The sequence below is a fragment of the Tripterygium wilfordii genome, chromosome 10 (assembly GCF_013401445.1).
Source record: "Tripterygium wilfordii isolate XIE 37 chromosome 10, ASM1340144v1, whole genome shotgun sequence".
Classification (NCBI taxonomy): domain Eukaryota; kingdom Viridiplantae; phylum Streptophyta; class Magnoliopsida; order Celastrales; family Celastraceae; genus Tripterygium; species Tripterygium wilfordii.
In genome coordinates, this window is record NC_052241.1 from 1,441,921 (window position 1) to 1,469,456 (window position 27,536).

The 27,536-nt window shown below is 38.7% G+C and overlaps 6 protein-coding genes across 11 annotated transcripts; 5 read left to right on the forward strand and 1 right to left on the reverse strand.

The window, feature by feature from the left end:
* The first annotated feature begins 1,058 nt into the window (after nt 1-1,058).
* On the forward strand, nt 1,059-5,678 carry LOC120007449 (probable LRR receptor-like serine/threonine-protein kinase At3g47570). 5 transcript variants are annotated; one of them, XM_038857679.1, is made up of 4 exons: nt 1,059-3,077; nt 3,450-4,103; nt 4,245-4,642; nt 4,769-5,677. In XM_038857679.1, exons 1-3 carry the CDS (start codon nt 1,118-1,120, stop codon nt 4,622-4,624), a joined length of 2,994 nt encoding a protein of 997 aa, XP_038713607.1. In that variant the 5' UTR covers nt 1,059-1,117; the 3' UTR covers nt 4,625-4,642; nt 4,769-5,677. The 5 variants fall into 5 exon arrangements, with proteins under 5 accessions (XP_038713607.1, XP_038713605.1, XP_038713604.1 ...); XM_038857680.1 differs by having other exon boundaries at nt 1,251-1,388; nt 1,495-4,103; XM_038857677.1 differs by having other exon boundaries at nt 1,059-4,103; nt 4,755-5,678.
* An 814-nt stretch (nt 5,679-6,492) lies between these two features.
* Nucleotides 6,493-8,385, forward strand: LOC120007452 (zinc finger protein GAI-ASSOCIATED FACTOR 1-like). Its single transcript, XM_038857683.1, has 3 exons — nt 6,493-6,589; nt 6,745-7,141; nt 7,222-8,385. Exons 1-3 carry the CDS (start codon nt 6,493-6,495, stop codon nt 8,060-8,062), a joined length of 1,335 nt encoding a protein of 444 aa, XP_038713611.1. The 3' UTR covers nt 8,063-8,385.
* Nucleotides 8,386-8,396: 11 nt separating this feature from the next.
* On the reverse strand, nt 8,397-12,368 carry LOC120007450 (probable protein S-acyltransferase 7). Of its 2 annotated transcripts, XM_038857681.1 has the most exons (6): nt 12,214-12,368; nt 11,867-12,063; nt 11,166-11,348; nt 10,371-10,673; nt 9,343-9,576; nt 8,397-9,255 (listed from the first exon to the last, which is right to left on the reverse strand). In XM_038857681.1, the coding sequence occupies exons 2-6, from the start codon at nt 11,981-11,983 to the stop codon at nt 8,815-8,817; spliced, it is 1,278 nt and encodes a 425-aa protein (XP_038713609.1). In that variant the 5' UTR covers nt 11,984-12,063; nt 12,214-12,368; the 3' UTR covers nt 8,397-8,814. The 2 variants fall into 2 exon arrangements, with proteins under 2 accessions (XP_038713609.1, XP_038713610.1); XM_038857682.1 differs by lacking the exon at nt 12,214-12,368 and having other exon boundaries at nt 11,867-12,135.
* Nucleotides 12,369-14,209: 1,841 nt separating this feature from the next.
* LOC120007031 (probable 3-beta-hydroxysteroid-Delta(8),Delta(7)-isomerase) lies at nt 14,210-16,587 on the forward strand. Its single transcript, XM_038857184.1, has 4 exons — nt 14,210-14,424; nt 15,566-15,709; nt 15,826-15,934; nt 16,058-16,587. The coding sequence occupies exons 1-4, from the start codon at nt 14,274-14,276 to the stop codon at nt 16,320-16,322; spliced, it is 669 nt and encodes a 222-aa protein (XP_038713112.1). The 5' UTR covers nt 14,210-14,273; the 3' UTR covers nt 16,323-16,587.
* Nucleotides 16,588-17,944: 1,357 nt separating this feature from the next.
* On the forward strand, nt 17,945-20,017 carry LOC120007153 (protein SRC2 homolog). The gene is made up of 2 exons (XM_038857349.1): nt 17,945-17,963; nt 18,283-20,017. The coding sequence occupies exon 2, from the start codon at nt 18,305-18,307 to the stop codon at nt 19,031-19,033; it is 729 nt and encodes a 242-aa protein (XP_038713277.1). The 5' UTR covers nt 17,945-17,963; nt 18,283-18,304; the 3' UTR covers nt 19,034-20,017.
* A 1,868-nt stretch (nt 20,018-21,885) lies between these two features.
* LOC120006935 (DNA replication licensing factor MCM2) lies at nt 21,886-27,427 on the forward strand. The gene is made up of 17 exons (XM_038857060.1): nt 21,886-22,161; nt 22,249-22,427; nt 22,820-22,986; nt 23,096-23,282; nt 23,422-23,641; nt 23,729-23,936; nt 24,085-24,219; nt 24,314-24,505; nt 24,587-24,759; nt 24,840-25,028; nt 25,195-25,311; nt 25,428-25,512; nt 25,595-25,747; nt 25,863-25,988; nt 26,084-26,266; nt 26,954-27,115; nt 27,217-27,427. Exons 1-17 carry the CDS (start codon nt 21,965-21,967, stop codon nt 27,331-27,333), a joined length of 2,790 nt encoding a protein of 929 aa, XP_038712988.1. The 5' UTR covers nt 21,886-21,964; the 3' UTR covers nt 27,334-27,427.
* Nucleotides 27,428-27,536: the final 109 nt, after the last annotated feature.

Sequence of the window (27,536 nt, forward strand, 5' to 3'; positions counted from 1 at the left end):
ACTAGTTATATACTATCTATACTCATTTTTTTTTTGATAAATATATTATCTATACTCTGTAAGCAAAGGTATGTATATATAACTTTGTCCCTCCTTTAACAGATGCTTCTTTCCAAAATCGTTTTAAATAATTAAATATTTCTTATTTCTTATTTGCTAACTCAATAAAAATAACATGTTTACAATAATTAAAATTAGGATAATTTAAGTTCATAAAACTATTCGGATCCTAATTTGATTGACGCACTCAACGGTTAAAATGATTAAACAAAATTATCTTGTTTTCTTCTTTTAAATAATATTGTTATTTTTCTAATAAATTATAATTAGAGGTGACAAAAAATCGGTTATGAGTTGGACAACAACACATGTATACAAAATACAGAAGGACTACATGTCCATAATTTTGATATTCATAATTGTCCATAATCTAGGTGGCATGAGTAGAAGTGTGGATGACCATTTAATACAAAATGGTCTCTTACACTTCTCCTCATGTCACCTAGATTATGGATAATTATGGACACATGTTATTTTGATACAAAATATTTACATGTATGGATCCTAAACCGGATTGGATTTCGGACGTACTCAATTGACCAAACACGGATTGGTTTAAAATCTGGACAAGATTTCTACCCGAACAAAATTTGTGTTTACACCCTAATTTCGGATATATACCTTATATCCAAACTTGGTCTAATTTGAGTCGGACAAATTCGGTTATCAGAACTAGACAGAGTTTTGTCACCCCTAATTACAACCCATTTTGAATTAAATAAAATTTTCCATACGACAAATGACTAAATACAAATGATTTATTGGTTGACGACATTATTTTCCACAAGGAAAATTGTTAAATCTCAGAAAAAGAACTCAATTGATTGATGACCTTATTTTCCACAAGGCAAAGAAAATTTGCTTTCGTGATTATCGCCTATAAATCATTTGTCCAAGTCTCTCAGACAAACAATTTATTGGGTAATGATCTTATTTTCCACACGGCAAAGAAAATTTGCTTTTCTTAGGGCCTATAAATCATTTGTCTAATGCAGAACTAAGCCTCACCTTCTACCTATCCTCCATTTTTATTTTTTTTCCCAACAATTAATTAACCATGATCTTCAAAACAATAGTCTTTCTTTCACACATTGAAGTGCTATTGATTCTGTCATTCGCAACTTCTTCGTTTGCTGTACCCTCCTCAAATATGACTGATGAAGAAGCTCTTGTTGCTTTCAGTTCTGCAATAACATATGAGCCCACCAACACAATCATGGCTAGTAACTGGACCAGAGGAGCCAACTTCTGTGACTGGGTTGGGGTCACTTGTAGCAAACGCAGGCAAAGAGTCGCTGCTCTAAATTTCTACAATATGGGACTTGAAGGTACAATATCCCCTTATGTTGGAAACCTATCCTTCTTGGTTTCGCTCGTTCTTTCTAACAACAGTTTCCATGGTCACATACCATCTGAGCTCGGTCATTTGCGTAGGCTCAAAATACTCCTATTAGAAGTTAATCGATTGGAAGGATCGATACCTTCGAGTTTACACAACTGCTTTAAGCTTGAAGTTGTTTCCGTAGCAGTAAACATGTTAAGTGGTAGCATACCAGGGGAGTTGGGCACTTTAAAAAATCTTCATGAACTCTATCTTGGTGAAAACAATCTTACTGGCACCATCCCAGTTTCCATTGGAAATATGTCGGCGTTAGAGGAATTTATAGTGCCGGATAACATATTCACAGGTTCATTTCCATCATTCATGTTCAACATTTCCTCTATTGAAGCATTTAGTCTCAATGACAATAGCTTCACGGCCTATCTTCCAATTGATATTTGTCTCCACTGGCCTAGACTCGAGGTACTTTACCTTGCTGGCAACCAATTTATAGGTCGAATTCCATCTACTTTACCACGCCATTGCACAGGATTAAGATGGTTGGATCTCTCCAGAAACGAACTGAATGGAAGTGTGCCAACAGAATTCGGGACTTTACAAAAGCTCGAGGTGCTCTCTCTGGAAAAAAATTACTTGACTGGTACAATTCCAACTTGTTTGGGAAATATTTCGAGCCTAGCGAAGTTTTCAATTGCTAGCAACAACATTCGTGGAGGTATTCCTGACGAGTTTACGGAATTGACAAAGTTGGAGGTCCTGAATTTGCAGCACAATCACCTCAGTGGGACCATACCTCGTTCACTCTTCAACATTTCCTCTCTCACAGTTATTTCAATTGTGAACAATAGCATCTCGGGAGATCTTCCACCTAATACAGGGCTTTGGCTTCCGAATCTTGAACGAATGTATCTTTTTAACAATCAAATTGGTGGAAGCATCCCTGCTTATTTATCGAACTCATCGAAATTGTTTTTGTTGGACATATCCTTCAACTTGTTCACTGGACAAATACCTTCAAGTCTTGGGAATTTACCTCGTCTTCGCTTCCTCTATATGGAATACAATAAACTGACCAGAGACCCTGGATTTGAGGAGTTGAGGTTTCTTACTGCATTAACAAGTTGCCGGTTCATTGAAAGGTTGAGCATAGAGAATAATCGTCTTGGTGGTGTCCTACCATATTCCATTGGCAATTTTTCAGATTCTCTTCAAACGATTGATGCTTCCGAAAACCAGATAAAGGGTCCAATTCCTGAATCAATCGGTGCATTAAGAAATTTGAATTATTTGGTGTTAGGAGATAACAATCTCAACGGAACTATTCCACCAACTATTGGCAATTTGCGAAACTTACAGAGGTTGCATATCTATAACACCCAGATTGGAGGCTCTATCCCTGAAGAAATGTGTAATCTAAGAAACCTGGGAGAATTGACACTGGAAGATAACAGGCTCACCGGACCTATTCCACCTTGCATTGGATCACTTAAAGATCTTCAACGGCTAAATCTCAGCAACAACTCATTGACCTCATCAATTCCTGAAAGTTTTTGGACCCTTGAAAATCTCATTTTCATGGATTTATCAAGCAACTCCTTAAGTGGGAACCTATCTTCGGAAATGAAAATGTCAAGAGTCGTGGAAGAAATGCATATTTCTCGGAACCAAATCACGGGTAAAATTCCAACTATTCTCGGGACCTTTGAAAGCTTAAATTTCCTTGATCTGTCAAAGAACTCATTGTATGAAACTATTCCTGAGTCACTTGGTAACTTAAAATCACTAGAGTTCTTGGATCTCTCCTACAATAATTTATCTGGTCTTATTCCCAAGTCGCTCGAGTCACTCAATCATCTCAAATATTTGAATCTATCTTACAACGACTTATCAGGAGAGGTCCCAAATGGAGGATTTTTTGCTAATGTTATGGCAGAATCTTTTCTGGCAAATAAGGAGCTTTGCGGAAAATTATTACTAATACCTTGCTCTCGTCAAAATTCCACCACCAAACATATCCTGCTTAAGTACATTGTTCCAACTGTTGCAGCTGTGTTGGTCTTTGTTTGTCTACTATGCATGCTGAGAGCATTCAAACACAAGAACAAAACGAGTACTTTAAGTTCTTCGGAGTCGATACAAATACCTGAGCACAAATTGATTACATATCATGAACTTCGTCATGCTACAAATGACTTCTCTGAAGCCAATCTGCTCGGAATTGGGAGTTATGGTTCGGTCTATATGGGAACAATTTTTGATGGCACAGTTGTTGCTATAAAGGTTCTAAATCCAAAAGCAGATGGTGCATTCAAAAGTTTTGATGCAGAGTGTAAAGTATTGCGAACAACTCGACATAGGAACCTAGTTAAAATCATCACTTCTTGCTCAAATCCTGAGTTTAGAGCTTTGATTATGGAGTATATGTCGAATGGAAGCCTTGAGAAGTGGTTGTACTCCGAAAACCGCAACTTAAATCTCTTTCAACGGATTAACATTATGATTGATGTTGCAACAGCTTTAGATTATCTCCATTATGGTCAGTCAGAGCCGGTCGTACATTGTGATCTAAAGCCCAGCAATATCTTGCTAGATGAAGACATGGTCGCACATGTTGGTGATTTTGGCATAGCGAGAATTCTGCCAAAAGCTGAAGATGCAATGCATACCAAGACGTTAGGCACCATTGGCTATGTTGCACCTGGTAAACTCACTACTCCCTATATATCTAATTAATTAGCTAAATTAATTTGGTAAACTTTTCAAATTACAAATTAGTTCTTAGTGAATGATAATCTTCTTCCTCATCATTAACTTCTTGACAAGTGGGATCATAATTCAACAGAGTATGGCCTTGAGGGGCGTGTTTCCATAAAGGGTGACATGTACAGTTATGGGATAATGATGTTGGAGATAGTTACTGGGAAGAAACCCACAGATGAAATGTTTATTGGAGAAGTGAGCTTGAGACACTGGGTTAGCACATCATTTCCTAACACGTTGCTGGATGTTGTTGATCATGTTTTAAAGCCAAATGGAAACAATGTCACAGATGTTGACATGATACAAGGTTTTCTTTTTTCCCTCTTGGAAATGGGTCTCGAGTGTTCAAGAGAAACACCAGAGGAAAGAATCGATGTCAAAGACATAGTTGCCAAGCTTACCCAGATCAAGCTGAAGATTCTACACATCCAAAGATACCGTCCTGTGTTTCTTGCTTCATGAAGGATGCAGAGATGTTAGGTATGCAGATATTCATCTCTCACTCACATTAAGATTTCTCTCATTTTCAGTTATTATCCTCGTCCATCATCTAAAAATCATGACTCAGAATACAACATTAACTCCTAGCTAGCCCATGATGTGCAGGCAATGGAGGAGTGTCTCTCCGGGTGCAGTCAAGTAGTCCAATCTTGTGTGTCCGGGTCCTTAGGCAACATACAGGACATGATGGATTGTACCCAGAAGAGATTTATGATCCAGATTTTACGGTTCAAAATAAAGAAACTAGGAATACATATCCAAAAGTTTACTGTACTATAATATTATTATAACCCTTGGAATTTTGAATAAATCCGTTGAAACTTGCTTCTCATTTCTGTTGCAATCCAAATCTCAACTTCTTATGCTAATTTCCCTCATTGAGGCATTTCGTCGAACGCCTGGCGTGCTTGGCCACATCACAAGCAAACTAATGATTTGGAGATATGTGTAAGTAGCCAAAATTCAGTAAAACATGCATGTGAAATTCAACTGGGTTGTTAGTTGCTTTGTCATATCAACGGTAGAAACAAAGTTGCATGTAAATCCTAATTTGTATCGATCACCTTCACAATAGCATCACCCCATGGATGTGCTTGTATAATAGTACTGAATTTTTCCTCTTATGAGCAGAATATTCAATACTGAGAGGAGACGTGGGCTTCTGCGGCCAAACAGGGGCCGATCACCCAACTTGGGTTCGTCCTGGTCACGTTGACTGACCGGATTGCGTGTTGATCGACTTTTCTTATGTTGACCGACATCCAATCCTTGCCGATTGGATTGACTATGGGCCAACTTTTCTGACTGGGTTGTGCATGGCATATGTTGGTTGTCATTTGGCTTGGCCGCCCGATGGGCATTGTTTTTGGGCTTGGACTCCGAGTTCATTCACAAGCTTGGTCGCCTATGAGCTTTGTCGGAATTTGGTCATTGTCAATGCTTGACTTGTCTTTTGACCATTTGGATTGGGTTTGGCCGAGATGATTTTTGGCCATTACAAAGTGAACTATATAATATTATATTTTTAATTAGGATTTATTAAGATGGGGTGTATTAATAAAATATGAGGTGTATATAATGTTCATCCAACTTAAAACTAATTTCAAATTTTGAGAGAATAGTTCTTGATAATTTGAAGAATTGTAGTGAAAGGTACCTACAGTCGGTTGGATTTTCTGCAGGACTGAAGCAAATAGTACTCAGAGAGGTCAAAGCTTATGCAGATGTTTCCCTTCTCCAGACATGAAAATCATATGAAAAAACAAGACTCTTGAAAACATGATGTCTGCAAACTCTTCCTTCAAAACTTCAAATGCATGGACTGCATGACAAAACACTAAAAATCTGCCAAAACTTCTGATGGGTATCCAAGGGTCAGCCTTTGAAGCAGGTAGAGATTCAACTTCTCGAAATAGTTTTTATATCAGAAGGCCAAAGTTGTCTCTATATTCAGATCTCTTCATTTGGCATCCTTTTCTGTGTCTGTTTATGGTTTGTTTTCAACTCTTTTGGCCACATTAGTTTCAGCTCACAACTTATTCATCGTGTCGATGCGCTGGACCGGCAATCACAAGCAGTTTTTTGTAGGTTTCAGAGACTCCAAAGCTGGAGTTTCTAAGAAATTCTGACCACTGTTTCACCTTCCAAATAGGACAAACAGAACCAGAGATGATGTTGTTGTCAAAGAATTCTTATTTCTAGTTTTAATATCAATGAATAAACTATGGCCTTTGATTGAGGGTGGTTGGTATGCAATATATATATATATATATATATATATATTATCAGCTTCCTTGCCTCCGAGCATGAATAGAGCGGACTGTCTGAAAATGTCAAACTTTCTCCAGGAATTTGAGGAAGATGAGCAGCAACAAAGCACAATGATCACACACTCCTCCAATGGCAGTCCAATTGCAAGAGAAACATGCAATGAAATCTCCAAGACCTCAAAGAAGAAAAGAAATCTCCCTGGTAATCCAGGCAAGCAAGAATACTTAATTTTTTAGTAAACCAAACAAATTTCCAATTACTCTATCGTTTCAAGCTAAAACATTTTCTTTTTGGCCAATGTAACCGTGCAGACCCAGATGCTGAGGTTGTAGCATTGTCTCCAAGGACTCTAATGGCGACGAATCGGTACATTTGTGAGGTGTGTCATAAAGGGTTCCAGAGAGATCAGAATCTTCAGCTCCATCGGAGAGGGCACAACTTGCCATGGAAGCTGAAGCAAAGGCCTAGCACACAGACGAAGAAGAGGGTGTATATCTGTCCCGAGCCGAGTTGTGTGCACCATGACCCAAGTAGGGCTTTAGGTGACTTAACTGGCATAAAGAAGCATTTCTGCAGAAAGCATGGAGAGAAGAAATGGAAATGCGACAAGTGCTCGAAACGTTATGCTGTTCAATCAGATTGGAAGGCACACACAAAGATATGTGGAACCAGAGAATATCGTTGTGATTGCGGAACAATCTTCTCAAGGTGAAACTTAAAACAAATCTACGTTTTGATTCATTCTCTGCTAGTATTTCCTGACGTAAACAAGAGTTTTCGTCGTACAGGAAAGACAGCTTCGTCACGCACAGAGCCTTCTGTGATGCATTGACAGAAGAGAATAACAAAGAAAAGCAGAACCAGGAAATCATGGGAGGGTTGTTGCAGAACCAAGGACAAGAATTTTTCACTTCATCCTTGCCCACCTCCAATTCCAGTCCAAACACAAACACTATGATGAATTTGTCAATTTCTTCTGAGAACATTGACAATTCCCTGAAGCCATTATCTTTGAACTCAGGAGGTGTTATGATGTCATGGAACTTAGACCCATTATTCCATACAAGAACTTCTCGACCATACTTAGGTTCTGTTGGTGGATCAAATTCTAGTCCAACAGCAATTGGCTCGGCTTACACATCTGCAACTGCCTTATTACAGAAAGCTGCAGAAATGGGTACTAAGATCAGTGATAACACTATCGCGCCAATTCTTCTAAGGGGATTTACCGGCTACTCTACTAGTAGCATGAACTCATCCGGGCCTGTCCAGGAGAGTTCTTCAGGAGTTGGTAACAACATGGGGCTGATTTTTCTCAACAACAGTGGCTTATATGCTGGAGATCAACAAATGCTTGATACAAACATGGATCCAAGACCTTACAACATTTCCCAAACAGGATTATTTCAGTCTCCCATGTTTGTGAACTCAGAAAATGGAAAGTCTGATAATATAACCGGAGGAGAAGCATTCATGGGAGGAGGTGAAAAACTGACCGTTGATTTCTTAGGGATCGAACCAGCAGCACATTCGAATATTGGGAAGAAACGAAGCTACCATGATAGTGCAATGGGGTTGGAGTGCTCAAATGAACAGCGGACCCTGTACAATTTGCACTCACAGTGGTGAATTAGTACAAGATAACATAGGGAGCTACAGAACTGATGCTACAACTTCACAGCTCTTGCCTCTTGAAAAAGCAATTGCTTTCAACAAGCCAGAGTGTCACCCATTTGGATCAAATGTGTGGCCCAAGGTGATTTCTCAACTGCTATTTTCTGATTTAATTGCTAGGAAACTTTTATGATTTTCGTTTATATTCAACCCAAAGAAAAAGTTTCAAGTCCTTCACCACTCACCAGCCTTTCTTGAGGGGACTGGCTCCATCCTTTCAAATGAAGATGCCAAACACTCTCCATTAGGTAAAGAGAGAAATGTCAAAAAAAAAAAAACACTACCATTCTCCTCTGAAATGCTTGCGCCTCCATCAAATAGAGTATCTGTTTTATAAACAATGATTTAGGTCGAGCTCAATAACAGGCTTTTGATTCTCTTTGGACTATTAACATTATCAAGTTAACTGTGAATAAGCAACACCAAACCATATTACCAGAAAATAAACGCAGCAGCAGCAGCAGCAGCACAACACTAACCCCGAGTATCAGCCCAAACAGTTTCAATGTACATGTATCCCTGCGTTTCCAAATCAAACCAGATCATTTATCTCTCTAGAGATTAATGAGGCGTGGATGTCAGCGATGGGCACTTCAAATTCACTGCAATATCAGCGAGCAGCTCCAATCAGCCAGTACAGGAAGTTTACCCTTGGCTCTAAGGTCTCCACAAAATCTTCCCCTAAAATAATCTAACACCTTCAAATTCTAAAGTACTCCATTGATTTTTCGTCTGCCTTCAAAACCATGTTGCATGCCAAAATCAGCAGCCAACATCCGTGCCTCAGGAGTGATTTCCCAACTGGGTTTGTGATCACGATGTGTGTGACGTGGCTCGGTTCCACACCTCTCTAGTCCACCAACACTATCAATCTGACTTTGGATCTCTTCAAAATCCTCATCGGCTACAGCCTGCCGCTTCCCCGCCTCTATGTCAAAGCTTGTTTTCAGCATCTCTGGGCTCCGGGCATGGCTCAAGGACATTGACTTAGCAAAGACAGAAGATGAGTTCCCTTCGACCTTTTCCCTGAAGTTGTTCTTGGAACTGGGAATTTTAGAGAAGAAAACCTCCACAATATTACCAAGACAGCCAAGGTCGTAAGGATTCATCTTTGCTTTGTAATGGTAACGAAAATTCTCATAAGTTGTCTGCATCAAGGATAATTAAGTTTAAAAGATTAAGAACAAAAGAGATGCAGTCAATAGTAAATACAGTAAAAAAAACTAAGAAGGAACCTGATTGGTGAATATCAAGTAGAGATGAAATGCGGTGAGACCCCCAACAAACCAAGCAGTCATGAACGTATACAATATTAGCACACCTGAAACCGGTGACTTTAGAAAAGCCTTCCAGAGGTTACAATGATAAGTATTCATCGTAACCTTGATGTTTACCCAGCAGAATGCGAAAACATAAAGGCAGATCATGGTTGTGGAAGACACAAACATAAAAAAGAATCTGTAGTTCCTCTGTCAAGAAACCAATAAAACCTGTAAGAAATCTTCATAAGTAAAGCCATGGGGTAAAAAGAAGACTCTATACCTAAGTCATTTCCCTAGCAATGACGTGGAAGAAACCTAGAAGGCTATAACCAGTAAAACATTGGCATTTTTATCAGTTGAATAATAAGAACCAAACAGTCATGCTCAATCCATGACACCGAAAAAAAAAAAGAAGGCTTTATCTTGTGTTTGCACTGACAAGAGAACATGTGGCCTAGTGGTTACAAGGCTGCAACATAATGGTCACTTCAATTCTTGGAAACAGCCTCTCCACATGACCACATGGCACATATCATGTGGGTTAAGGTCTATGTACATCCTGCATGTATCCAACCCCGCACACGAGTCTTGTGCACTGGAGTTGTTTACCTTTTTTTACCTTTGCGTTTGCACTGCCACAAAGTTGATATGCCGTAAAGTATCAGAATCAGTCTTCTTCATCCCACAATCAATCATATGGAAATTTGAAGAGTATCATTAGAATTTAGAAGACAAGTAACAAGTACCACAGCAAAGAGGAATCGGTGTAATCTGTATCTATTAGCATACGTAGAATTTATTGCAATACAAGCCTTAGAGTCAGATTCACATATTCAGACTTCAGAGGTCTGGAGTCGGAGCAACTTCTCCCATGGTCCAAAAAACAACAACAAAATCTACAGAACTTATTGGTTAGCTGTACACATGCTTCACATCAGAAGAAAGATGGGAAAACTTCAATTGTTGCAGAAACAAGTAAGCATATGCAAAGTAAAGCATACCTTCCCAACACATTGCCCCACCCAAGGACAATGATGATCAAAACGATCAACACAGTTATTGCATATAGAGCAATGAGAACATCTTGGTGGGCGATACAGCATGCATGTTTGACAATATTTGACCTTGACTATGATCCCATTAACCACGACATCTTTTGTAAGTGGCAAATTATGAGCAACAAGTTGACTTCCTGGCCAATCTGAAGAGACACTTGAGCCATCATCTTCTGGTTCCGGAGGATGAGGATTGCGAGGGATAATACCAGGATCTCTCCCAGATGTAAGGAAGAGAAGAACAAGAACCTTCAAAGTTGAAAATTCAAAATATAATATCAAATTTCAAGAGGAAGCCAATGGATATGTAATAAACATGCAGAACAGTAAACACCTTAGCAACAAAATCATTGCACATAGTTGTCTACAATCTCAACAAGGAAAAGCTAAATATTTAAGTCCTTCGGCCGACTTAAGTTGATCCTTCGGTACTTATAACCAAATTATGAATTATTTATAGATAAGATCTATTTTCCCCAAGTATTGTAGAAATGAATATTTTAGGAAAATAATAAACACATGAAATCTACTCTCACATTCTAAAGAATGAGTTCAGGCAAAGCTCTATGTTCTCCTATTCATATTATTTCTCACACCAAATACCCACAAGTTTAATAGCATGTTTTACTAATAAAACAACCTCTCTTACTTGCTGCTTTTATCATTGATAACTAAAGCTTGAATCTCTGAAGAAGTGCTGCTTGAAATTCAAGAAACTTCAGTAAAAGAGGAAGAACTCACATATGATGTGAAGACAACACACGTTACTACAATAAGATTCCCTATTTGGGGATGGAATTCATTGATGAGTCTTTGAGAAACAAAAGCACAAAATAGGATCACCGGAATCACAATAAGGGACACCGTAAGGAATATTGACCTGGCATCCGGACCAAATATGAGTCTACCTCCAAGGCAGAATCTCTGCATAAGATTAAGAAGCCTGAGTCAGTTTCTTGCCTTTACAAACTTACAAATTGACTGTGTTCCAAAGCCCTCACCCCTAAGCAGCTAAGCAATTCATACCAATACTGTGTAGCTGTGATAAATGATGGAAATGCAGGTAAGAACCAAGAATGAAATATGAAGAGACTGACATAACATATTGAGACATTAGTCCTTCAACATGCATGATATACAGTATGAATTAAAACAAGTCTAAAAATTTATATCCAATTTCGTTTCTTTTCCTATGCAGTGAAATATATAAACTTGGCGAGCCACTTAATTCGGCATTAAGTTTTCAAAGAAACTAATCAGATCTCCCCCTTTTCCTTCTACATTTAAATTAAACAACTGAGTCACGAAATGCTTCTTCTGCAAATTACAGACGTGTAGACATAGAGAATTGAGTAACCAAGAAAGAATGCACAGTTTAGTATTACTTCCACGAAATTTAACAAAGAAAGAATTGGGTTTTGGGCAGGTGAGGAATAGCTTACATTGCTTCCTTTCCAGACTTGATAAACACGAAGGTTTGGTCCATTGGACTCGATAATCCTTCTGCTGGAGTCGGAAAGCATAGGAGGCGGTGGAGCTGTGTACATCTTTCCCTGCATTTCTCAGTCACTCACCCTCCCAACCTCCACCGCCACAAATTTTTCAGATCTCTTCAATGCATTCCACACCAACCCCAATCCTGCAATTTACCCACTCACGATCATCATTAATAAAGAAGAGAAGATTCAAACATAGATACCCAGGAAAATTAATCCAAATGAAAGAGCACTTCTGAGAAAAAAATAATAATAATTTGAGAAGCAGAAAATGAATGATCGTTCTTCTTCACCTAGAGGAAGAGGAGAAGAATATTCCGGTAGGGGTGGTCGGGTCAGGACAAGACCACCCGAAACCGAAGGAATCTGTGACCGCAACAACGAAAGCAAGAACAGAGGAATGAAAATTACTGTGTCTTTTGTTCTTTACGGATTAATAGAAAGAAAAGGTGACGTAATTAATTACAATATCAGGTAATAACAAGTTTAAGTGGGAGTTTAATAGTAATTCATGAGCTGGAAAGTTTAATTGTTCATATATTATTGTTATTATATTAAACAAAGGATAGAAAAATCTAATTTTATAGATGAACCTTAGTTGCACCCTAGTTATTACTGAGTACACACCATTCTAAATAAACTCTAACTCAAATTAAAACAATTATGAATTCATCCAATTTTCTCTCTCTTTTAGGTTTTACTACCTGCACCCTGTCCATTGTGGTGGTAGCCATTTCTCTGTCCTCCCAACCTTCTCACCTCCAGTGAATACGGGACCAAGGCAAGCGAGTGCAGCCTTGACTCGAGCCATGATGGCATGAGGGTCCGAACCTGGCCGAGAACTGTAGACCATAAGCACCAACTGTAGACCAGAAACATATTGTGAAAAAACCCACATCCAAAGTGATCACAAATGGAAAATCATAAAGCTTCTCCTCTTTCTTGTAGTTTCTTCCAATGATAGACAAAGTAACTTCAAGAAGTTCTTGACATCCATACCCAAGAGTCAAGCACAAGCCCTCACCACATCGGAGCTATAATGAGATGCATGTTGGCTTTGCTTTCTGTCTGTTCAGGTTACCAGTTCCTTTCATTCCCTCTCTGCTTGAAGATCATCAAACTCCGTTGAAGATTCCGGTCAAGACTTCATCGAAAACTCTTCCGTCAATTTGAGGAGGATGCTATAGGAGATAATGAGCAAGGAAAGGAAGGAGAAAGAGAGAATGATGAGGGAAATGGTAGGGTCAAGGGGGTGTTTATAGATCTGTTTTTTTTTTAGTGTTAATGGGGTGTACTTAACAAAATGGTGGGTGCAACTAAGGTTTATCAATTTTATAACTTTGGAAAAAAAAAAAAGAAACACTGAAACGGAGAGGTCAAAAAAGCAAATTTAGGACAGCGATGTATTACGTAGATTAGAAGGAATCTTTGGGTTCGAAAGTGACATGTTTGTTTATCTAACTTGTTTCTTAATTTTATGTGATGTTCGTAATTTCTATGGCTGTCCAAATCAACTGTCCGAACCAATTGGCTAGTAACTCCAATTAGTTTTGTATCGTTTAGTGTTTCTTGCATGCATGGTGGAAATTTAGGGGTGATAAAAATTCGATTTCGAGTTGGATAACAATATGTATTTATGAAATATTTACATATCGGACCCTAATCCGAGTTAGATTTTAGATGTATTTAATTTACCTAACATGGATTGGTTCAAATCCGAACAAGAACTTAATCCGGGTTAGGGTCATTTGTTTGGACCCATATTTTGGACATATAATTTATGTCTAAATTTGATTTAATTTGGATCTGATAAATTCGGTTATCTGGACCGAATAGAGTTTTGCCATCCTTAAGTGTAATTTGGAACTTTAATATTTGTTTAATGTGACGTCATGGCATCTGCATATTAAAATAACATTCATATTTATTTCTTTTTTTTTTGAAATAAAATAACATTCATATTTATTTTAGAAGCAAAGTATAACATTAATATTTTGTTTACTAAGCTAATTGGCATGAAAAAAAAAAATGTAGCATTGCTTGGTAAAGCTAAACACTAAAGAGGTGACCATTGGGCTACCCTCTAGGGTCGACTGCCCAGCCCGAAATATATGCAGCCTTGGTATTATATCGATAGCCCATGGGCTGTAGTAGGACACAAAGTTAGCCTGGCCCAATTTAAGGTTGGGCCAGCCTGTCCCAAATCGGTATAAAGGATTTGCCAGATGGCCCAGATCTGATGCCCACGTAACTTTATATATATATATATATTTTGAGAGAGTGCGAAAGCAAAGACTAGAGTATTTGACTTTGGCATACCCACGGAGACTGAGAACCACACAGCGACTGAGAGATGGAGGGAAGTGAAGGTGGGCATCATCCATATGTGCCGAAAGATCTGAAGCTGCCTGGCTTCGTCCCTGGATTCCTCTCTTGGTCTACAATCCTCGGCGTATTCGGACTATCTTCCTTCCTCGTTGTCTCTCTCGTTTGGATCTTCTCTGGTATTCAATCTTATCTTTCTGCTTTTATTTTCTTTTTAGGATTTCAGATCATTCTCTGCTTGTTGAAATGTGCGAATCTCTATGTGGAAAAAATGAGGGGAAAGTCAAACTCTGGAGTCACATTACTCTATCAGATCCAAAGTGCTGTCTTTTCATTTCAATTGTTGCTTAAAGGATCTAGCTTTTCTTGAGCTGTCAGGAATATGGACCTCAGATTTCAGGGCTTTTGGGTTAAAGAGGTAGAATTGTGAGCATCATTACAAGATTCAGATTTAGATTAGAATGCTGCATAAACCCAAATATATATATATATATATATGTGTATATATATATATATATATGTGTGTGTGTGTGTGTGTGTTGGTTTTATTTAAAGGATAGATTTTTCTGCTACAGACTGTTTTTGAAAGAATGACATGGGGTTAACTCTAGTTAGATAAAAGAGGACATTTTTCTCGCAGAGAACCTTCAGGCGGTGGTGGTTAAGTTAAGATTGATTAAAGTTGACTTACTGAAGAGCAGCTAGTTGATTACGTGATTGAACTTAATATTCTAAATTGTCATAGATCCTCCTTTATTTTTGTGAATACATTCAATAAGAATATGTAAATGATCTGAAATGCCCGCAAGGTAACAAATCTTAACATGGTATTGCAGCGAGAAGTTTTGGTTTCAAACCTTAACTTCCACAATTTAACCACCATTTATTGTTGCCCCAATTGAGGGTCTCATTTGTTTGTTGAGGCTTTGGATTGCCCAGCTCACACGTGAGGGAGAGTGTTAGAATACATATACATGATGTGAAATGCCTCAACTCAACAATAATTGAAATTTGAATGACAAAGTAACTAATCCTAATAGGACTTATTCAAGCATATATGTGACCTGGGAAGATCTCATATTTGATACTTTGGTTTTTCCTGAAGCTTCATGTACGGTCATACTTTGTGATTAAGGACTGTTGTCTGCTTATGTTTATATATTTGACTGACATAGAAGTTAGTTCTCGGATTCCTCTTTGCTGGTGGTCTTCTGTGTTTCGCCAAGACTACTTCATTATATTTGTCAAATGATCTTGTATCCCTTGAATGGAACGGTTACTGAATTCCTAATTCATTCACTCATATTGTTGTAATGGCAGGGAAGTCCAAAAAATCAAAAGTTGATAGACTGATCATGTGCTGGTGGGCTTTCACTGGCCTTGTCCACATAATGCTTGAGGGTTATTTTGTATTCTCTCCAGAATTTTACAAAGAGAAGACTGCTAATTATTTTGCCGAAGTGTGTAAGTGCCATTTTGGTTCCTCGTTTTTGTAAGCTCTTAGCATTAGTATCAGTTGGTATGGTTTTTTGACACCATATGACTTTTAGTGAAATATACTCATAAATCACTATTGGCAGGGAAAGAGTACAGCAAAGGTGATTCAAGATATGCAGGCAGGGATGCTGCTGTTGTCACTGTCGAAGGAATCACTGCAGTTTTGGAAGGCCCGGCTAGCCTGCTAGCTGTGTAAGTATTCCCCATTGCCATGGAGAGCCAAAATAAGATTTATGCTTTGCTTCTATATTCATGTAGACTATGTGTGTGCTATGTTTCCTTTAACCAATTCCTGACTGGAATGTCCTCGGCCAGGTATGCAATTGCTAAAGGAAAATCGTACAGCTATATACTTCAGTTTGCGATTTCTCTGGGGCAGCTCTACGGAACTGCTGTTTATTACATTACTTCCTACTTGCAAGGTGATAACTTTGCTGCAAGCCCACTTTACTACTATGGGTATTATATTGGAGCAAATTTCTCTTGGATTGTGATACCCTCAATTATTGCTATCCGGTGTTGGAGGAAGATTTGTGCAGCACATCAAGTGCAAGGCCAGAAGAAGACCAAAATTCGCTGACTTGAGAGTTAGGTTATCTGGTTCCTGGATTCCAGTCAGATTGTATGATTCATTGCTATTTACTTTCATGCTTTTTTAGCTTAGCACTTTGATGGGCGGTTGATATTGAAGGCTTCAAGCTCTGATTGCTTTTGGCACTCAATATATACGGTTTAGACTTTATTTTGGTCAGTTGAACTGGGATTACTTTACTGGATGTAATAACTTGGCTTGTTAATCATATTTTTGGAGAAGAAATTCTCAATTACTGTGAGCTTCAGATACTGATGGTACCATGTTGCGCTTCACCTTTTGCACCATCCAAGTAGCAGTTGCTAGTTACTACATAACTTTCATATTTGCATGGAATATGTTCAAAATATGGAAATAGAAACAAATTTGTCTGTGTTTTTCTAAGCAGGATTTAAAAATTCCCGTGAATCAATCAAGTGCTTTTGTTTCTGCTTAATTTTCTATACAGCATGTTAGCCCATTGTTACATTATCTGATCGTCGTCGCTCTGTTCTTGCTGTTTGCAGACATCTGAAGTTCTGAACCTTTGACGTCTACTTTCTGTTTTTTAAAATGTACTTTTTTGTCTGTCATTCTCCCTTAGGGATGGGCAGAAATTCTCCGTTGCGTACATAATTTGCGCACTTAAAAATACGAATCACTTTGTAGGGGTGTGGATGAGTGAAATGATAAGTGAGATTCATTGTTTTGAATCCCACATGTTTTAAATCAATGGTAAAAATATAGGTGCGTATTTCAAGTGCGTATAAGAGAATTCCTATGGATGAGGAATCAAATGCATCTTGATCATGAGAAAATTGACAATACAGCTTCGAAACTAAAGCATATTTTAGCTTGCTAAATGTTTGAGGTACTCATTCTTGAAGGCTACCTTACATTAGATTGCAGTACAGTTTGGTTTGAATTCCCCTAGTTAGAAAATCTCATATAGCTTAAAACCTCTTTTTTTTGTTATTATTATTATACTGTTGCTTAAGATTCTTCAGTTTCTATCTTGGTAGGCTTTTGATATGTTGGTATGTCATTTCAAAACCATCTCAATCTTTTCTTCGCAGATATCTGAGAACACTTGAAAGTTACAACATTGGGATTGAAGTGTGAGAAGCTCCAGGCCAATTAGCATAGTTTTTCAGGCGGACGAGCACTCGAAGTCATTGTAGTGGTCATCATCGACATCTATATCCAATCTGTTCGCCAAATTCAAAAAATAATTGTATGGACCCCACACTCAGTCTGAACATCTCTGATTAAAACTGCAATGACTTTTATTCCAAGACGTTGACGTTTAGCCCATTTTTCAGGTTTGTAGTGTGAATTTGTGATTCACTGTAGCTGATTTTCTGTCTTGTTCTCCGACCTAGTCATCGGCCAACCAAAGGCTGTCATTAATGGACAGTGGATCCAATATTGATGGGACCGAAATTCGTCCAAGTTAACAAACTATCTTCGATTATAATGCTTGTCATGAAAGTTTTTCCACAATAAAAGATAAAAAAAATAAATGTGAATTGCACAGGTTAACATCTGCAATTTTGAGTCCAGAGTCAATGCTCCAGCTCTATTATTTTCTGACGAAAGTTCCATCAGGGGTTATAACTTCTGACCCTGTTATACTACCACAGCGGTTGGGTAATATTCAATCATATAATATATAAACTTGTTCAAGTTCCTACCACACATAAGAGACATTTTACTAAGTTTGAATGAGTTGGGTTTAACCTATTTATTACTCCGGGTTTAGGGTTTAGATCTTCCATCTCTCAAGTTATTTTCAACAGCTCTCTGTTATTTTTTTCTCCTTGGTTTGATTCTTGGCACTTGTTCTTTTCTCCTTGGTTTGATTCTTGGCTTCCATCTCTCAAGTTAATTTCAACAGCTCTCTGTTCCTTTTTGTTTTCTTTTTTCTTTTTTCTGCTTGGTTTGATTCTTGGCACTTATTCTGAAACAGAGACACAGGGGCAGGACGTACTATGGAGCATATGTCTTTTGAGCTAAAAGTGATTTCTTGCAGAGATATTAAGACCTTCAATTTCTTCCAGAAGCTGTCAGTCTCTGCTGTTGCATCCATTCTTCATGAAGACCAGAAGAAGAAGAAGAAGAAGGAACAGCAGTCATACCTGCAGCGACACAAGACGCCAGTCGACAGAGATGGAGGCAGGAACCCGGAGTGGAATCACACGATGCAGATTGATCTCAAAGAAATTCCACTTAATGATTCTTGCATTTTCAGTCATCTATATCTTCTATTCCAAATTTGCTGCGAGGGTATTGCTTTTGGTAGCAGAAACATTGGTGAAGTTCGTGTTCCGTTCAAGGACTTGATCGATGAGTTCGATGGGAATATCAGGTATGTGAGTTACCTGATCAGAACAAAGGATAGGGAGCCTAATGGGCTCTTGAATTTCTCTTATAAAGTAAACGGGAAGACAAAGGAAAGAGGGACTGATAAGTATTTGGTGCCAGGGAAAGTTCATCATCCATCAGTGGGTGTTCTGCGTAAACAACAATCTTGTTTGTTTCCCGAGAAAACTCATTACCCTTGGGTGAATGTTCTTCACAAACAGTCATCAGATATTTGTTATCCTTCACTGGCTGATATTCACCCTCCGTCGCCATCTCCTGCCACTACTTCTCCCGACTGCTCTGAAAAATCGTCATCCCCTGCTTTTCCTCTGAATATTGAGAATTCTGCAGCATGAGTACTCCACAGTCACCATCTCCAGCTTTTCTCATGAATCATCACCCAAATTATCATCCATTTCCAGCACATATTCCTCGTAAATCTGGGTATCCACCGGCGTCGATGCTTAACGGCTTCCATCTGCGCGGGTACTGATTGCAGCCTTGCAGGGATTAAACTATTAGGAACAGTTTCTAGGACTAGATAGTGCGGATGCTGACGGGTTTGTGAAATACTAGCCATGGCTGAATTTATTTAAAATACTGTCACCTCACCAGTTGTGTTAGTTCTTTGAAATGGTATGTTTGGTGCTAATCTTGTTCAGATTTCTTGTTAATTCGGATGAAATTCAATCTCACAAACCAACATAAAGTTGTACCATAACTTCTTCTTCTTTTTTTTCAAACGCTCTCTCTTCCCTTTCTCTCTCTAAAAACTCTCTTTTCTCCATGGCGGTACGGGGACCCTTCAATATCTGATGGTTTTCTCCTCATATTTGGTGTGTTCCTCCACCAATCTGGTGGTTTTGTTCCTCTCGTTCAGATTTGACTTTTCTGGCGATGGCTTGAGTTCCTCCACCAATCCGGTGGTTTTGTTCCCCTCGTTCAAATTTGGCTTTTTCTGGCGATGGCGTGAGTCTTTTTGGTGGCGACCTCCGCCTTATAATAGCTCTGATTAAGGTTCTGAAGAAAATGTCTCAAGACTTGCGTATGCTCTCTCAATCTTGTTATTTGGGGAGCTTTCAAGTCAGTTCACCATAGTGCAAACTGCAAAGTTTATTGTTTCAACGCCGTTGTTTGCTTCTAAGAAAGAGTTTATATCGTTTTGCTCTACAAGTTGTTGCAGACGCACGCTATTGTATTGAGTCTTTTCTTTGTTCTTGATTTAAGAATTTTATTTTCTTGTAATGTAATAATGTTACTGGAGGAGGATCCTCTTATCTGAATCAATCGAGTAACTTGTGCTGGTTTTTCTTAATACAAATTTTCTTATTATCAAAAAAGTTGCACCATATCTTGAAGTAGAGCAAACTGTTACGTAGAAAGTGATGGTCAAAATTAAACGCTGAAAACCTCACCAACTTCAAAGAAGAAGGAGCTGAGAGTAAGAGGGTCCCCTGTTGTTTTAACAACCACCATCCATGAAAAAGTTGTACCATATATTATGCTTGATCTCCATATATATGTTCATTTGCTATGAAAAAGGCCTCATCACCCTCTTACTTAAATCTCAACCTAACTACTTTTTTTGGCGTTATTTGACCACTAATAAACTCTCATGTTTTAAGAAACTTACCCTATAGAGAGGAGAGAGCACATCTATGTGTTATAAGTTGATCTTTCATTCTGTCTTCCTAGAAAGGAGAGTGTGCATGCATGGATTAAAGACTTCAAAGGGTTTTTGTAGGTTATACCAATCCATGTTATCTCTCATAGCATTGTTGTGCACTGCACATGTTCCTTGAGAAGGTCTCTCTCTCTCCCTCCCCTTTTTGTACTGTTAGGCCTCTGTGACCTTCTTTGAAGGTTTCATGTAACAATAGTGTATGCACAAACAAACACACAGTATTAACTGAAAAAGACGAGTAGAGGGACATATAATGGTGCTCCTTTCTTTATTATTAGTAACTTCGTTCATGACTCTCACTTTTACTTTCTGAAGTGCCTTTCACCTACTTTTGTCTGTGTGTTTTTGTGGTCCAAACAAAAGGATATGCCTCTGCTGTTTCTGCATGAGATCTGCTATATTTTGAAGCAAGTAGGAAGAAGTAGAAGAGATAAAAGTTTGGCCTAAACAACTTGAGGGATGGTTGGTTTTGGGCATAAGACCCGCACGATTATATCTTCATTAAAAGGGTCTTAAGTATTGAGGCGTTCGGCTTCACTTATAAATCACATCACTTTGTATGTACTACCCAAGCAATCTACGATATTGTCATTCCAACAATGAACTTGAAGATTCAGACTTCTGGGTTCTTCAAACAAATCACGTTTTTATTGAGTTCAATTGCTAAGGCCAAGTCCATTGCCATGAAGACCAATCACAAGTGCAGTCAAGGCTAGACTCATCATGTTCTGTTTGGTCAACAACCAGATGGGTCTTGCTCGGTCAATCTGCGCCAAAATTAGTAGCATTCTCAGTCAACACGACAAGGACAGCCAAACGGCGACGTTGAGGACCAAAGCAAGGCTACTGTTCTCTACAACGCAATTCCAGACTTTCCAAGGAGAAGATCGAGACCATTGATTATGACGGTGATGATAATTAAGTAGCCGCCAGCAGGGCCCAACTTCCACTTGGAAATAGCGTAAAGCATTCATGATAACGAAGTTTTTTTAACAGAAGACGGGGTTCGAATCCTATTGTGATATATAACATCTTTATAATTCCAACTAGGTTCGGGTATTCATGATAATAAAGCTGCATGTGCATTAAAACATATATCTATAAATCTATAATCTTGTGGAAAGTAAATGAAAATGAATATTAAAAGAACTTTTCAGAGGGTTTCCTATCACAGAATTCAAAAAAAAAAAATATATATATATATATAACAAATAATTACATCTATAAATGAATAGTAAAAAATAAATAAATGGGCCTAAATTTATATATGAAATGAATTTAGTAGTAGAAAGAACTGTTTGGTTACCTTTAATGGGCCGATAATTGGGTAAGAATTTGAAAATGTACTAAACTGGACCTCGTGATAAAAGTGAAAAAAGGGAATTCGATGGGCCAAGTCCGTTAAAGACTTGGGTGAAGGATGACAATGGCCCACGCGGCCACTAATCCATTCCGGAAGAGCTACGTAGGCGTACTTGGCGCGAAAACTTCCCGCCAAATGAAGTGGCTAGTCTAGTAGATGTTTGGGATTGTGCCCTAACCGGTGTGAGAAAGTGAAATACTGAAATCACGGGAAGAACCATCTAGTCTGAACCACACAAAAATGGCATCAAGAGATCCGCCGTCGAGCCCAAATTCGCCTTCATCGCCGGGGTTCAGCACGGACAGGCTTCCGTTCGACACCAGTCAACCCTCCGATGACGATGAGGCAGCCGTTGATCCCAACGTTATCGGAGACGATCAGGACGTTCCCGAGGAGGAAGAGGAAGGAGAAGATCTTTTCAATGACAATTTTTACGAGTGAGTGTTGAACATGATTGCAATCTCCATGTCTTAATTGATTAATTTTAGTATAATTTCATCTTAACGTGGAAATGTATGCCGCAGCGACTATCGGCAAATGGGGGAGCAAGACCAGTACGAGTCGGCTGGATTGGATGACTCGCTGGTAGACGAGATGGATTACGGTGAACACGTGGCCGCTAAAAATGCTGCAGAGATGGAGCTGGACGCCCGCGATGGTCGCACCAGTAACCGCAAGCTTCCACAGCTCCTCCATGACCCAGGTATCTCATTCTTAATTTGTGCCTTTAAGGGGGATCATATTCTTTGCTTTGGAGAACGGTTACTGTTTTCATTCGTTTGATTTGCCCTATTTGTCTATTTCATCCATAGCTTAATTGTAATCATTGACCAGTGTTGATAAACTCTCTAATGATTATTTGAGTTGGGTGACTTGGGTCTCAGTGTGGCTGCATGATCCATAGAAATGCTGAAACAAGAGGAAAGAATGGACTCTTTAATTGCATTCTAATCGTTGCAAATCTACTGGATTGTGAAAATGAAAGTATAAATTTGGATTTTCGGTAATATTGTTTGTTTGGTACGTCATTGGCTTTCAAAATTTTGCAGCAATAATACTAGCTGTTGAGTATTGGTGTTTTGTCCACAAATACAGATGATGATGATGACTACAGGCCTTCAAAGAGGTCTAGAGCTCTTCCGAATTCATTATCTAGCTACGATGACACTGACGGTGCGCAAAGTTCGCCAGGTAGATCTCAGCCTGGACACTCAAGAGATGATGTACCAATGACTGATCAAACGGATGATTATCCATATGAGGTGTTCATCTCGTTCTCTCTTTGGTCTAACTGACTTCTTAAAATTAGTAGCGACATTTCTTAAAAAAAAGGATGCATCACTAGTTTTTACCTATTGATTCCTCATGCAGGACGATGATCCTGAGGGAGAGTTTGAGATGTATCGTGTCCAAGGAACTTTGAGAGAGTGGGTTACTAGAGATGAAGTGCGCCGCTTCATCAGCAAAAAGTTCAAGGAATTCTTGCTGACCTATGTGAATTCAAGGAATGAACATGGCAATTTTGAATATGTGCAGCAGATAAATGAGATGGTATCAGGTATGAGGTAACACTTGAACTGTGAGACTAATTAGTATAATTTTGATGATGTGTTGTGTAATCTTCAAGATGGTTATGCTAGTCAAGCCCTTAGAATGAATTATTTACATGTTGCTCTCATCAAATGTTACATCGGCAGCTAACAAGTGTAGCTTGGAGATAGACTACAAACAGTTTATCTATGTTCATCCCAACATCGCCATCTGGCTGGCTGATGCACCTCAATCTGTCCTAGAAGTCATGGAAGAAGTTGGCAGAAATGTTGTCTTTGATCTACATCCAAACTACAAAAATATCCATCAAAAGATATATGTTCGCATTACCAACTTACCAGTTTATGATCAGATTCGAAACATAAGGTAATACTGTTTACCCCATTGTTGAGAGTTATTTTGATTTTCTTAGGATAAAGTGTATTAACTTCTCTATTTTTGGGTTATTTTTAGGCAGATCCACTTGAACACTATGATCCGTATTGGGGGTGTTGTTACTAGACGTTCTGGGGTCTTCCCCCAGTTGCAACAGGTCAAATATGATTGCAACAAGTGTGGTGCAGTCTTGGGGCCATTTTTTCAAAATTCTTATTCAGAAGTTAAAGTTGGTTCTTGCCCTGAATGCCAATCCAAAGGACCATTTACCGTTAACATCGAGCAGGTAATGTTTCGATCTCTTCTTTCCCTCGGTTCATTTGTTTCCGTTCTCTTTTACTCCAAGTCTTAAAAGAAAAATAATATGTTATCTTTTATTTATTGATCATCCAAATTAAACAATAGCATAATCATTCAATAATCTGTTCCTGCAGACAATATACAGGAACTACCAGAAACTTACTCTCCAGGAGAGTCCAGGAATTGTGCCGGCAGGTCGGCTTCCAAGACACAAGGAAGTGATACTATTGAATGATCTGATTGATTGTGCTCGCCCTGGGGAAGAGATTGTATATTCCTATTCTTAGAGTCACTTTTGGTTCTTTGTTGTGCTTCTGACGACATTCAGTAATTGGACTTACGTTCCAATTTGTTTTATTTCAGGAGGTTACTGGTGTGTATACGAATAACTTTGACTTGTCTCTAAACACAAAGAATGGATTCCCAGTTTTTGCCACTGTAATTGAAGCAAACTATGTCACAAAGAAGCAGGATCTTTTTTCTGCTTACAAACTTACCCAGGAAGATAAAGAAGAAATAGAGAAGCTGGCTAAAGACCCCCGAATAGGGGAAAGGGTATGTGACAGGAAGTTTCATTTCCAATGGTATTTATTTTTCCAATATTGGAAATCGTATTCATATGAATTGGAATTTCAGATTGTCAAGTCCATTGCACCATCTATCTACGGCCATGAGGACATTAAAACTGCAATAACTCTTGCCATGTTTGGAGGCCAAGAGAAAAATGTTGAGGGGAAGCACCGTCTCCGCGGGGATATTAATGTACTTCTCCTAGGTGATCCAGGCACAGCAAAATCACAATTTCTTAAGTAAGAGCTGAACCATTCTATCTGAAGCGAATTATTTTATTCTTGACCGTGCATTCATTTCTAGATGATTCTCTACTCAGGTATGTTGAAAAGACTGGGCAGAGGGCTGTGTATACAACTGGAAAGGGGGCTTCTGCTGTAGGTCTTACAGCTGCAGTGCACAAGGACCCAGTCACAAGGGAGTGGACACTTGAAGGAGGGGCCCTTGTGCTAGCTGATAAGGGGATCTGTCTTATTGATGAGTTTGACAAGATGAATGATCAGGACAGGTGAGGCAATGTCAGTTCCCATGTTGACATTTTGACTAATATTAGCTCAACACCGCCCTGCTCCCCCCTCCCCTGCCACCCTCAACACACGTGCACACATTCATGCAATAAAAAGTAAAAGTCGAAGAAAAATTATCTTAGTATTAGAATTGGTACCTGTGATCAGGGTGAGTATTCATGAAGCAATGGAGCAACAAAGCATTAGCATTTCAAAGGCTGGGATTGTCACATCTCTCCAGGCTCGCTGCTCTGTTATTGCTGCTGCCAACCCAATTGGTGGAAGGTATGCAAGTAGATGCCATGCCTACTCTGGATACACCAACAATACACTTTTTAGCTGCAATTGTTGATCTTAAATCCTGTTTTTGTTCGTAATCGAATATGTGTGCATGTTTCCAGGTATGACTCCTCAAAAACATTATCGCAAAACGTCGAGTTGACTGATCCAATTATTTCTCGTTTTGACATCCTTTGTGTGGTTAAGGTAATTTGACGACACAATTAAGTCTCATTGCTAACATTTTTTAATAAGCAATATTAATAGGGGAACAAACTGTTAAATGCAGGATATGGTCGATCCTGTAACAGATGAAATGCTCGCAAGATTTGTAGTTGATAGCCATTTCAAGTCGCAAGCCAAGGGTTCTAACATGGAGGATGTACCTTTGAGTGAATCCCCTGAAGATATCCAAACTTCTGCCAGGCCAGTTGATCCAGAGGTCCCACACTTAAGATCCTTAGATATCTATTTTATTCTTGTTTCTATTTTTGTTTAAAAAATAGTCTTGTTTCTGTTTTGGAAATTGAACAAAGTCCTTACATTTCTCATTTCAGATTCTTTCCCAAGATTTGTTAAAGAAATACCTAACTTATGCCAAGATGAATGTATTCCCAAAGTTGCACGATAGCAATATGGACAAGCTTACACATGTCTATGCTGAACTTCGAAGAGAGTCTTCAGTAAGATTCTTGCTGTACTTGTCTTCTTGCTCTACTTTATATCATGTTCAGTGACTTCATGGAATGTCCCTTGCTTTTCTGTTTTGCTTGTGTAGCATGGACAAGGGGTCCCTATAGCAGTGAGGCACATAGAATCAATGATACGAATGTCTGAAGCCCATGCCAGAATGCACCTCAGACAGCATGTCACTCAAGAAGATGTGGACATGGCAATTCGTGTCCTGTTGGATTCGTTTATATCAACACAAAAATTTGGGGTGCAGAAGGCTCTGCAAAAGGTATATAATGACATTCACTCCCACCCCCCTTTTCTTTCATAATTCCTTTGAATTTTGATACACATACTATTAAGAACTGCTGTCATTGTATTTTTAAATAATCATAAACCTTTTATTGCCTCAACCCCTTACCTAATAAACAGAGAGTGGTAAAGAGATGAAGATGAAGTCTCTATTGGCATGTCACGTGCTGCGTGGTTTCCATCCTTTACATTGTTTACTATTTTTTTCTTAAGTCATAGGCATATTAAGTGAAATGCCTGTGTACAAGGCTTGCCACTTCTCTTTTTCTAATCTGACACATGCATATGCCTCGAAAACTGCACGCATCAAAAAGTGCACATAAGTTCATGTCAGTGTCGTTCCAAAGTTATTTGATGGTTTTGTCCAAAATATATGGGTCAGTCACTTCTCTTTGTCCTGCTGAACAGGCCCTGTTGCCCATCCCATAGATCTTAAATAGCTTATACTTCTTCTAAAGTCTTAACTAAATTCTTTTTTTGTTGGGGCCATGAAGCCTTATTCAGCTTCTTAGAGATAGTTAACATTGAAAATGACCATATAATAGAGCCAACTTTAAGTTGCCGTCTGGTGAATAGTGGGATTAGGTCATTTGCACAGTACTGGAGTTTTATTCAATTGATTTCTGAAACAATGGTCTGAGATATTTTTGATATGCTGCTGCAGAGCTTCAGAAAGTATATTACTCTCAAGAAGGATTACAACAGACTCCTCCTCAACCTTCTGCGCGAACTAGTTAAGAATGCATTGCACTTCGAAGAAATAGTTTCTGGCTCTGTTTCTGGGCTTACTCACATTGATGTGAAAGTAGAGGACCTCCAGGCCAAGGTAGTATACAATACAAGGCTCTATGTTCTCTTCACCTCACTGAAACTTTCTATGCATTTCTAACTTCATTGATGTGTTGACTTGATTACTCTCTTGTGCAGGGTCAAGAGCACGATATTTATGATCTAAAGCCCTTCTTTTCGAGCACTGATTTTTCCGTGGCCAATTTTCAGTTGGATGAAGAACGTGGAATGATTAGGCATCGCCTCTCGAGATGAACATGATGGTCCAGTCACACCTCATACCGTTGATTGCTGAGTTTACATTGCCTAGTTTTAGAAAATATGTCGAAATGAGATCAACCTTTTCTCATGTTAAGATTGAATAGAATTGTAGCTCAACTTATTGGATCCCAATGCTACTAGGAATCGGGAAATCGTGTATCAGAAACGTAATTTATAATAGAATTTGGACCGAGAGA

Excerpts from the sequence above, each read along its gene's own strand:
- LOC120007449 (XM_038857677.1), top strand. The coding sequence starts at position 1,118 with ATGATCTTCAAAACAATAGTCTTTCTTTCACACATTGAAGTGCTATTG. Across the intron at positions 4,104-4,244 it reads CATTGGCTATGTTGCACCTG|AGTATGGCCTTGAGGGGCGT; the intron begins GTAAACTCACTA and ends ATAATTCAACAG.
- LOC120007452 (XM_038857683.1), top strand. The coding sequence starts at position 6,493 with ATGTCAAACTTTCTCCAGGAATTTGAGGAAGATGAGCAGCAACAAAGC. Across the intron at positions 6,590-6,744 it reads TCCAATTGCAAGAGAAACAT|ACCCAGATGCTGAGGTTGTA; the intron begins GCAATGAAATCT and ends GTAACCGTGCAG. Across the intron at positions 7,142-7,221 it reads TGCGGAACAATCTTCTCAAG|GAAAGACAGCTTCGTCACGC; the intron begins GTGAAACTTAAA and ends TTCGTCGTACAG.
- LOC120007450 (XM_038857681.1), bottom strand. The coding sequence starts at position 11,983 with ATGCAGGGAAAGATGTACACAGCTCCACCGCCTCCTATGCTTTCCGAC. Across the intron at positions 10,674-11,165 it reads GTGTTGTCTTCACATCATAT|GTTCTTGTTCTTCTCTTCCT; the intron begins GTGAGTTCTTCC and ends TCAACTTTGAAG. Across the intron at positions 9,577-10,370 it reads TGGGGCAATGTGTTGGGAAG|AGGAACTACAGATTCTTTTT; the intron begins GTATGCTTTACT and ends GTTTCTTGACAG.
- LOC120007031 (XM_038857184.1), top strand. The coding sequence starts at position 14,274 with ATGGAGGGAAGTGAAGGTGGGCATCATCCATATGTGCCGAAAGATCTG. Across the intron at positions 14,425-15,565 it reads TCTCGTTTGGATCTTCTCTG|GGAAGTCCAAAAAATCAAAA; the intron begins GTATTCAATCTT and ends TTGTAATGGCAG. Across the intron at positions 15,935-16,057 it reads CCGGCTAGCCTGCTAGCTGT|GTATGCAATTGCTAAAGGAA; the intron begins GTAAGTATTCCC and ends GTCCTCGGCCAG.
- LOC120007153 (XM_038857349.1), top strand. The coding sequence starts at position 18,305 with ATGGAGCATATGTCTTTTGAGCTAAAAGTGATTTCTTGCAGAGATATT.
- LOC120006935 (XM_038857060.1), top strand. The coding sequence starts at position 21,965 with ATGGCATCAAGAGATCCGCCGTCGAGCCCAAATTCGCCTTCATCGCCG. Across the intron at positions 25,513-25,594 it reads ACATCCTTTGTGTGGTTAAG|GATATGGTCGATCCTGTAAC; the intron begins GTAATTTGACGA and ends TGTTAAATGCAG. Across the intron at positions 26,267-26,953 it reads TGCAGAAGGCTCTGCAAAAG|AGCTTCAGAAAGTATATTAC; the intron begins GTATATAATGAC and ends ATGCTGCTGCAG.